General features: G+C 38.6%; 1 protein-coding gene across 1 annotated transcript; it reads left to right on the forward strand.

Moving 5' to 3' along the window:
* Window positions 1-11569, forward strand: APOH (apolipoprotein H; the record flags this gene model as incomplete). Its single annotated transcript, XM_081272474.1, has 8 exons — window positions 1-136; window positions 654-830; window positions 2266-2362; window positions 2955-3031; window positions 6027-6215; window positions 7687-7866; window positions 9502-9699; window positions 11514-11569. The coding sequence occupies 8 exons, from the start codon at window positions 1-3 to the stop codon at window positions 11567-11569; spliced, it is 1110 nt and encodes a 369-aa protein (XP_081128600.1).
* Window positions 11570-11795: the final 226 nt, after the last annotated feature.

Consider the following 11795-nt stretch of genomic DNA (forward strand, 5'->3'; position numbering starts at 1 on the left):
ATGTTCATATTTGTGTCTCTCTTTTTTAGCAGAGGGACCCCACTTTGGTGGTGCCAGGGAGAATCATCGACAATGTTTTCTCCAGTGCTCATCCTGCTCTCGAGTTTTCTCTGCCATGTTGTTATTGCAGGACGGAGTAAGTACTTTTTGTTTGAGAAAATAATTAATATATCCAACATCCTAGTATTTGTCAGGGATCAATAATAGTTTTAAATTTAGAGTAGATGTTGGAGAGACTGAATTGGCATTTACTCTTTGATATTGATATACTTAAAGCTCCTCCATAAGACACTTAGCCAACTTGAGTCTCAGGGTACAGACCTGTGACATGGGGATAATAGTTATACTCACTATAAATGACTGTTGAGGAGACTAGATGAGATATGACACATGAAGGCTTTGGTGTGAAATTTGGTATACTTACTATTGGTAGCAGTGACTGTTTTCCATGTGTGTTTTGAATTTATAATGTAAACAGAGACTTCTCTTTTTTAAAAAAATATTAATTGTTGGTGGACTTTTATTTATTTATTTTTATGTGGTGCTGAGAATTGAACCCAGTGCCTCACACATACTAGGCAAGTGCTCTACCACTGAGCCACAACCCCAGCCCACGGAGACTTCTTAACCATCTGCTTGGTGCTCTATTTCAGCCTGTCCAAAGCCTGAAGAGATACCATTTTCCATAGTCAGTCCATTGAAAACATACTATGAACCAGGAGAGCAGATAGTATACACATGCAAGCCAGGTTATGTGGCCCGGGGAATGATGAGACGGTTTACCTGTCCTCTCACGGGGATGTGGCCCATCAACACTATGAAATGCACACGTAAGTTGGCACCTTCTCTCCCCTCATTTGGGTTCTGGACGTTGATGAGGAATATACCTTGTCATGCTCAGGGTGCAGAGGCCAGCAGGGGCTGCCTGTGGAGGAACAAGAGGGCCCAGAAGGCTCTGCGGGAGAAAGCAAGGACAATGGGTACAATTTAGAGGAGAACACAGAGTCATAGCCTGGTCCTAAGGGAGGTTAAGAAAAGAGACCAGGACCCATCAAAGGAAACACTGAAGAAGTTAAAAGACAAGTGGTGATACTCTGAGCTACAAAGTGATTCCAAAGAGACACTTTGACAAACAAATTGGAGAATTACCTTATCCTTAAATGTTGCCTCAAAATAAAAGCATAATGAATAGTTACCGAAGTGAATATAAATTTCACCTAAATTATGTCTACATTTACAATTAAATGCAAATAAATGTAACATATATTAAATTAATAATATAAATTATATATCTCACTATTGTTTTATTGTAAATAGTTGCTTTTATTTATTCCTCAGAATGGTTCTATATTATAATGCTAGCCTTATTTTTATACTCAAACATTAAGCAATGAAACAGATTGAATTCCTGGGAATTATACATAGAAGTTAGGCAGTAAAAATAGCTAAATGAGCCTATCTAAGATCTAATTATTTTGATTATATATACATAACCTTTGCTATAATTATAAATGTTCATGCAAGTGATTTTAATATGCATTTTCAAATTTAAAAAGAAACTTTTTTTTTTATGTTAGGGATCAAATATAGGGTCTCGTGCATGCTGATCATGTGTTGTACTTCCGAGCTATATCCCCAGCCCTAAACATAATTTTTAATGAAAAAAATCATTATGCCATCACTGGGGAAAATTTTACTTTAAATCAGCAATAACTTTGGAATACTAACAATATCTTTTAAAAATTTTTTAGTTGGGATGGATACAATACCTTTATTTTATTATTTTTATGTGATGCTGAGGATCAAACTCAATGCCTCACACATGCTAGGCAAGTTCTCTACCACTAAGTCACAATCCCAGCCCCTAACAATATCATTTTAAAGTTAATTTCCATGTGTATACCTCATGTTATTGCATAGTGTGTGTATAATTTTGTATTTTTCTATTTTCATCAACATGCTATAAAAATTGACTACATCCCAAGAGTCTTCATAGTTTATACTATATTGCATATATAATAGTTCAACTGTTGATTTACCTTGATTACTTGAAACAATCCTGACAGTGAACATCTAGACAATCCAAATTCTGCAGGACAGTGTAATGAGCACTTGGTGCGTGTATCATTTACCTTAGTCTGGATCCCTCTCTTAGAAGAGTTACTAGTAGAGTTACTGAATCAAAGGATGGAAACAAGTTCACATATCTTTGTTTTAATGAAAATTCTACAAGCAGAAATTTACCTTTGTCTTCTTAAATCACAGCCAGAGTATGTCCTTTTGCTGGAATCTTAGAAAATGGAGCTGTACGCTATACAACTTTTGAATATCCCAACATGATCAGTTTTGCTTGTAATACCGGGTAAGGACTTTTATGAAACTAAGGAGCTGAGTACAGTTAGACATCAAGTCTGGTTAATATTTCATTTCTAGACTTTAGATTGAACTTTTTGAATACAAAGCTAGCTTAGACCCTCTTTTAATATATATTACAGTGGTATTGAGGGTGTAGTAAAGAGTGGAGAAGAAGTGAGTAATTTGGGGGTATGGCTTCTACATCAACAGCTACGGAAATATCCAACAATTCACCTGCAGCATTTTCTGGGACACTCTATGGGCCCCAAGATTAGTTAAGATCCTCAGGAAAAGCATGTACAGTGTATAAGACGGCAAAAGTCCATAGAATGGAGAATGCTGGGGTACAGTGGTGCACACTTCTAGTCTCAGCTACTCAGGGGGCCGAGGCAGGAGGATCACTGCACCCAGGAGTTTGAGGCCAACCTGGCCAACATCGTGTGAGACCCTGTCTCTGGGGGCAGGAGAGGCTATATGGGTCTGGGAGTGTAGAGCTCAGAGGCAGAGCACATGCTCAGCATGTACAAGTGCCTGGATTCAATCCCCAGAACATTTGAGATGCCAAGGATAGCTTGATAGATTGAAATTTTTCTTTGCAGGTTTTATCTGAATGGAACTAGTTTTTCTCAGTGCACTGAGGAAGGAAAATGGAGTCCAGAGCTTCCCGTCTGTGCGGGTGAGTTTATGGGTCTCACTCATGGGTAGGGTGACTAGTGGTTTGTCCCAAAATGTCTTGTTTTTAGCACTGAGAGTCCCACATCCCAGAAACTCCTTAGTCCCAGAATCCTACCATTTCTGGCTCAGGGAGATGGTTGGTCACCCTAGATTCATCCTGAGATGATCAACCCCTCTAGATGATCAACCACACTAGAATGATAGAAGACATTTTACTCAAGAACACATGTCATATCCTTTACCTGGTGGGGCCAGTAATTGCTGGGTTTGCCAATTCCAAAGCCCCCATGGTGTTTTGGCAAGGGTTTAGATATGCCTGGCATTGGCTTATTGGGGACTGTCAGTTTGACTAGGGGAACTTCCACAAGCCGTGAGATTGACATTTCCCCTACCTCCCCATCCCCTGCTCTGGAACCTCATTCATTCATTCATTCATTCATTCATCCCCATCTTTAGTAAGCATGAATTAATGATCCAGGATATGCCAGATCCTGCTCAGCACTGAGGCTGTAAGGCTGAAGAAGACAGTTTTGTCCCCAGAGAATGATTCTAGTGATGGAGACATAAAAGTAACCCTTCACAGTAACCCATGAAGCCCCGCATTTTCAATTCTGCAAATATCCTAAGGAAATTGACAAAGTGTATTATAATAGGTTGGAAATCATAATCTGAAGCTTATGCATCCTTCATTATCATTAAGAATGAAAATACAGGGCTGGGGCTATAGTTCAGAGGCAGAGTGCTTACCTGGATTGTGTGGAGGCACTGGGTTCGATCCTCAGCACCACATAAAAATAAACAAAATAAAGATATTATATCCATATATAACTAAAAAGAGTTTGGTTTTTTTTAAAAAAAAGAATGAAAATACAGATTGTCCTATAAATAGGACAATTGGATAAAATAGTATCATTCACACACACACACACACACACTATGTATATATAATAGGTTCAGGAGTATTGTGCTGTTTTCCTCCTGGTGGGTTTTCATTGCATCATGTGCTAAGCAGATGTCTCTGGAAAGTCAACAAGTTTCTGAGACATTTCTTGTCTTTGTTTATGAATTTGTGAATAATCTGTGCACTTAGAACACATATATCAATTATTTGAGTGAATGAAGGCCAATATTTTTTTTTTCTTTTTACCTCTAACAAAACTGGACTACTTGGAAACCATCCAATTATTTTATCCACATCCCTGCTGCAGTTGTTACAAGTCCCCACTGCCTTTGGTTGAAGCACCTTGGCTCCACTCTTTTTATTTTTTTATGGAATTGTGTTCATAATGTCTGATGATCATTTAATTTACGGTAATCATTCTTCAAAGATACCTAGAATTTAATTTTCCTCAAGCATTCAGCATAATTGTTTTCTCTAGAATATTCTTTGAGGTACAAGAGCACAAGTCACAGCTTGTCAACAAATAACCACAAGGGGCAACCAGTAGAGTGTACTGCAGCCGTGCAGTGCCTAGCACATTATTGTGATGATACCTTGTCCCAGCGTCCTATTGATAGGACAGCTACTTTGAAACATTAACACTTTGCAATACAGTACATTTCTCAAAGTAAATGACAGGTGAGTTCTAGAATGCATTTCTTATATTATGTGTCAGTTATGTACATGATATTTCGTTCAGTTGAACATTTAGTAGAAGTAATTTTCTCAGAAAAGTTTATGCCATTTGCACAATGAATTCAAAACTACTTTAGAATGCTCCAACCATTCTCCTATTAGTTTTCTCAAAAGAATAGGCCCCTAAGAAATGTCAGTCAGACTCAGCATGGGCCTTTTTTCTGCAAGGAGGGCTGTTCTCATGTTTCCGAACTTGGTGATTTTATGTAAGTCTAATCTTTGACCAGGAGGCCCAGGTATCAGAATAGATATCAGAATAACAGCAAAAGTTGTTTAACTTTTCAGTGAGATCGATCCTAGCCAAAAAAAAAAAAAAAAAGCAAGTAGAAAAGTAAAGCAATTCCAAATAAATTCTAATTTTAGAATGTAATTTTAGAAAAACCAAACTACAAAAACAAGCTCTTTAAGGATAAATTAAGTAGAGGTTTTACTCAGCAGTAGGAATCACCTAGGTTCCTATAAATAATTTGTTCACCTTTTCAAGTAGCTTTATACCAATGATGTAAATTCACCTTGTCTTTTTAGTTTCAAACAGGCTACTTCATCTTCAATCTGATCTGAATGAGTGATTCTCACACTTTAATGTACATATGAATCACCTGCGCATGTTATTAAAGTGTAGACTCTGATTCAAGCATCCAAGGTGGAGGCTGGGCTTCCACATTTCTAATAAGCTCCCAGGATTTAATATGCATGCAACTTGAATACAGTGCCCAAACTGCTAGTCCATGGACCACTCTTTGAAGATATTTCAAGTCAAATCACAATTGGGTCACTCCGTTTTGGATTGGTGTAACTGTCTCTGAACTTGTTGAAATTCCTTATTGGTCAGGGCATGATGATAAGCCATGGCCGTGTCTCTGTGTCCTGGAAGCTGCACGTATAAGCCCCATGCATACAAAGTCCAAAAGCAGGAGACATTTAATAGAACAAATAGACTGAGCTAGCAATGGAACTCAGACGTCACAACTTTGTACCAAATGCTGTCTTCAGTCATTATTTTAGGATGGTGTTCTAGCCGTGTTCTCCATAAATTCTACTTTCCAGAAACATCTTCCAAGGTAGCATTTAGATCAAAGATTTTTATGGAAACCTAATCATTGTGTTGTAAAGGACAAATTAAAAGCAGCAAAACTTAAATTTATTTCAGTTTTTAGTTTTTTGACTGGTTTGGACATCCAATTTGGGAATCGCATTTTCTTATTTGGCATTTATAATTGATTCTTATTTCCCTGTTATTTGATCAAGTTTCACATTTTCTCAAGTTCGTTTTTGGATTTTCCTTTTTTCCCCCCCCTGAAAAGAGTACATTTACAAGACTCAACTATTTTCATAGAAATGATGTTATTTCTTTTCCCAGCCATAACCTGTCCTCCACCACCAGTACCTAAATTTTCAAAACTGCATGTTCATAAGCCATCAGTTGGGAACAACTCCCTCTACCGGGACACGGCAATCTTTGAATGTTTGCCAAATTATGCTATGTTTGGAAATAATACAATTACCTGCACAGCTCATGGAAACTGGACTGAATTACCAGAATGCAGGGGTAAGTGAATGATATGACAAAATAATTATGGTAGTGTGGATTCCCAGTTTTGAAAAGTATTAAAAAATTCCAACTTTCATGAAGTATTTCAAGTACCCATTCCACAAATGTTTACTGAGCATCTACCATGTGTCAGGCTGTGTGCCAGGCACAGGGGATAATACTAGATTATACCTGAAATGAAATAAATATCATGCAACTAACTGCCTGGAGCAACCTGGGAAATTTTCCCAGAGGTTGTGACCCTTGAACGGGCCCTGGAGAAGAGGAGCATGAGGAAAAGGTATACCACACAGGGCACAACCCTTGCAAAGTCAGAGAGCCATGCAAGGACAAGGGGTGTCCACAGACAGTCGAGCATTTCCACGAGGCTGGTGGAGAGAAGTCTGCATTAGGAAACAAAGATCAAAATTGAGCTGCACTCCAATTATGACGCCTTTGCAATCTTGACCTAAACTTAAAAAAAAAAAATCACAGAGATGTTTGATTTTCTCTAAAAAAAGTATGAAAATTCTTCCTCCTTTCACTTCATCTGTCATCACTATCTTTGGATTTGCCATCTGCATAACAAATGACAGATGATAGAGTTTATCATGCATGCAAGGAGTTAGGCTAAGGACTGTTAACGTCTCCAGTGGTAGACATCAGGGGCAACTATTGAATAATTCAGAACATAAATGGATTTTCATGTGGGTGAACTACCAATAACAACAAAAGCTAGCACCTTTTTGGGGGCACTTCACTGTGAGCCATGCACTTGTTTCTTGTCACATAAATGTCATCTCACTAATTCTCCCAAATCCTGAGCAGTAGGTTCTTTTCTCCGTTTTTTTCAACCCTTCACCTAGATGTATCAAGTATTAACAAGTGTGACATGTCACCTCATTAAACTACCTCCCCAGGCTGCTTCTGGCTGCAGCCTTGCTCTCCTGAGCTGCAGTCACTAGGGATACGAGTTGGGGCTTCACTGGGGAGGATCTTGAGGAAGCTGGGAAAGAAGCACTGTTTTTCTTGGACATATTTCATGCTGCCTTCTTTCAGAGTCTGAAGACAATAATGATGATTATGCTTAACATTTCAGGATTAAATAATGATGTGCAAAGTGTGCAATGGGGTCTTTGTGTTTTAATTTCATGGTTTGTTGAGTATAAGAAAGATTTTTTTCCCTAAGCCACTATCTTAGAATGTGTGGAATTTTGCAATGACACCTTAATGATTATATGTGAAAGCCCAAAACACCCACTAGAATGTCATTAATTACATTCCAAGTGGTGTTTATTTTTTAAATCCTCAGAGTCCCATAAGTATAAGAGAATGGAGACCGAATTCAGCATAACATACCTAGAAATTGCATTACAGTTTCGGGAACATCCAGTAATTCAATGGTGTAATGGAGATAAGAATGTAACCATTCTCAAACTACTGGGCAACCTATTTATTACTAATATGTCTTACTGAATAAACTTTATAGAAGTAAAATGCCCATTCCCAACAAGACCAGACAATGGATTTGTAAACTATCCTGCAAAACAAGTACTGACTTACAAGGATAAAGCCACGTATGGATGCCACGATACATATAACCTGGATGGCCCGGAAGAAGTCGAGTGCACCAAAATGGGAAACTGGTCTGCACAGCCAAGCTGTAAAGGTATGAAAATATGGGCAACGTCCTCAAAGTTTCTGAATTTATCCAGTGGACCGCCTTTGCTGGCCATTTTCTTTTTTCAATTTTTTTTTCTATTTTCTTGTTCTATTCATTTTCCACTTGTTTCTCAGACTTGCTTCACAGCTATTGGCATGTGAAGCTTCATGTTAAGGAAGCTTGCTTGAGATTAAACTGTGGGAAATAAACAATTCCTTTGTAAGTATAGATAATATGGTGGAAGATCGTGTGGGCTTCTTATATTTGCTTTTAAATCCTTGCCTGTAAACATCTTTTTTTTTTCTTTCTCTATCTGCACAAGGCTCTTTGTGTTGCAAAAAATCAACTACACATTCAAACTAGTTCAAAGAAACAGGGGCTTGTGATAAAAAGGATGTGTGGAGAGGAGAAAATGAAATACAACTGGTTCTTCTGAGGATTGGAACTATGGCTACTCTTTTCACCTCCCAGTGGCCTCTCCCACCTCTGTGCCTCTCTGCTTACTTACACTTGGCCTGATTATACACCAGGGTCTCTCTGCTAAAGGATATGTCACCAGCTGGCATATTTTCTCTGAGATGGTGGGTCATTTAGAGTTAGATGTCTATCCAGTCTTGATCCAGTCAGTGTCACATTTATGCAAAGAATAGCAACCTAGCATTGTATCTCTGCTCGGGTTGCTGTGGGCTGAACAGTTTACACAGGAATAGAAAATTAGGCTAGCAGGTAAAATGATGAATGACTACTGTTTTTGGTTGGAATTCCCTGGAAATAGACAGGGATTAAAGCGCAATTGATTTCTTAAGCTAGTGTCTTCAGAAGAAAGCTAGTGAGACAGGAGGGATAAGGCAGGGCACTGGTTTTTGACTTTCACTGTGCAGCAGAATCTCCTAGAGGGCTTATTTAAACTCAGATTTCTGGGCTCTACCCCCAGTTTCTGATTAAGTAGATCTGGGATGGGACCTGGTTTATGCATTTCAAGCAAGTTCCCAGATGACACTGATGCTGCTGATCCTGAGATTATGTTTTAAACAGGGTGTGGTCTCTTCTAGAGTTTGGTTCGTTTTCATCATTCCAGGAACTCTGGGGCACAAATTGTTTCTGAGTTTATGGGGATCTGCATTTTGTATCCCCTTGTCCGTTAGTCATTGGCTGTGGGCTGTTCTCTTCCCTGACTCTGAGGGTGGTAGTAGGGGTAGTTTGCACAACCATCTTAATGAAGTGCTCTCCCTATGGCTGAAGGTATTTTTTTTTAAGAGAAAGGATCATTTGTGAGCTATTGTGGACCACAGTGGCTAGCTGATAGGATATACCAGCTTAATAAATGGGATCTGAGTGGGGCAGTGTAGGCTTACATGAAGTTTTGTTTTGTTTTAAACTGAAGACTAGAAGCTGAAACTTCTGCTCTGACCTTAGTAGCTGCTATAGGGAAAGGCACGTGGAAGGCCATGACTGGTGATTCTATTGATAGAGGTTGGCTGTTAGCAATCATATTGACATTATCCACTATGTTCATTTCTTGGAATCCCCTTGCCTTGACCCATTTCTTTCAGGTATACTTGTCTATTAATTCAAACATACATTGTCTTTAAGAAAGATTCACTGAATTCTTAAGTCTTAACTACACACTTTCTCTTTTAGCATCTTGTAAATTATCTGTTAAAAAAGCCACTGTGCTATACCAAGGAGAGAGAGTGAAGCTCCAGGAAAAATTTAAGGATGGAATGAAACATGGTGAAAAAGTCTCTTTCTTCTGCAAAAATAAGGAAAAGAAGTGTAGCTATACAGAGGAGGCTCAGTGCATAGACGGCACCATTGAAATCCCCAAATGTTTCAAGGGTAAGTCTGCACCATTGTGTTCAACTAGGATTTCTCTTGCCATAATTAGCACTTGTGTTATATAATGACTGTAAGACGCCTTATCAAGGTTTTTTTTTTTTTTTTTTTTTGTACTGGGGATTGAATTTGAGGGCACTTAACCACTGAGCCACGTCCCCAGCCTTTTTTATGTTTTATTTTGAGACAGGGTCTTGTAAATTGCCAGATACTTGCTTATTTGCTGAGGCTGGCTTTGAACTTGTGATCCTCCTGCCTCAGTCTCCAGAATTGCTGGGATTAAAGGTGTGCTTCACCTCATCCATTGGCCACAAGACTGGTGACAGGAAAAAACAATCAGATAAAGCCAGAAGCGGTTTATTGTCTCCACTTGCATAAAAAAAAAAAATTCCAATTCTTTTCCTTAAATTCAGCATCATGGTTTACATAATGAATGTCAAGGTAAACTATGATATTTGACATAATTTTAAGTTAGAATTGAACAATAATGTTGAATCAAATATTGAATAATTCTTTGTCCCAAATGAAAAAGAACTCATGGCAATAGTAATTGGACTATAGAGCTATAATTTTTTTCCTTCCTTCATCATGCCTAGTTTGAAAACTATCCTTTAGAGCAAAATATTCATTAGAGCAAAATATTTTTAGGGAAGATGATATTAAATTTGTGTGAGATAAAGAAGTTATAATAACTAGCATTTTGAGAACTAAATGCTAACCTTTTAGGTTTCAGGTTTAGGGTGTAAGTATCTTTGTCACTAGGAAGGGAGACCCAGCTAAAGGCTGAAGCTGTTGCTAGTTCTAAGTTTAGAAATGTTCCAAGAAAGTGGGCAGCCCTCTATTGGCAGCTGGGAGAGGACAGGTGAGAGCAGATGGAGTGAAGAAGAGTGGGATCTAAGCAGTGGCAACCAGAGGGAGAGAAGGAAATGATGCACACCTCATAAGGTAGGCTTGATTATTAGAAATGTCGTGCACGACATGGAGTAAGTCCTCCACCAACAACAGTATATCTACATTATAACTACAAACAGTTAGAACTGCATGGAACAAAATGTTATTGTGCAAAAGATGGCAGAGGCCCTGGTGAGATGTTAAGCACTAAAACTGAGAAAGTATAATAAGCCTAGCATAGATCAATAGAAAAATATTAGTAAAGGGGCTGGGTGCCGTGGTGCAGGCCTGTAAGCTCAGTGACTCGGGAGGCTGAGGCAGGAGGATCACAAGTTCAAAGCCAGTAGTGAGGACCTAAGCAACTTAGCGAGACCCTGTCTGAAAATACAAAATAAAAAGACAGAGGGGTGTGGCTCAGTGTAAAAGTACCCCTGGGTCCAATCCCTGGTAGGTACCAAAAAAAAAAAAAAAAAAACCCAAAAAACCAACCAACCAACCTACCAACCAACCAAACAAACAAAAACACCCCCCAAAACAAAAACAAGAACAAAAAAAAAAAAAAACCCCACAAACCAGAGCCTTGTTGCTATATTTTTTCAGGCTGTTCTTCTGCATGTTCTTCAGACAGATGCAGCAATGTTATGCATTGAAGAATAAATAAAGGGATGATACAGTATTTTTTTTCTCTTTTAATCACGACTGTCAGAGTTATCTAAAACCCTTTATTTTCTCTCTTGGAAATGCGTGCCTAATCATTGCCTGAATGTTTTCTCTCCAATATTTAAACCCCACACTAAATGGTATCATTCATACAATCATATTTATTCTGCACTCTTGTAACATGTATTTTAGATTTGGCTTAGCTACTTAACAAATTCAAGAAACAATCATTTCTCTTAGAATGTTTATCTTTTTCTCCCCAACAGAACACAGCTCTTTGGCTTTCTGGAAAACAGATGCATCAGATGTGAAGCCATGCTGAAGCTGCCTTCAGTGGAGATCAAGGGCTGTGCTTGTACCTGTGCTTTGCAAGGAACCAGTGGGAGTGGAGAAATAAAGTCCCTGAACCTACCACCTCAGCCATTGCCACTTTACTTCTCGTGTCTTGCATTTAGTTGTGTGATCTAGTCAAAAAACCCAGAGGCTTGGAACATCACCATTTCATGGCTGGGAAGTGGAAAGTGTAAACCATTATCTGGGTGACCCAG

The sequence above is a fragment of the Spermophilus citellus genome (assembly GCF_964194105.1).
Source record: "Spermophilus citellus genome assembly, chromosome: 17".
In the NCBI taxonomy this organism is placed as follows: Eukaryota; Metazoa; Chordata; class Mammalia; order Rodentia; family Sciuridae; genus Spermophilus; species Spermophilus citellus.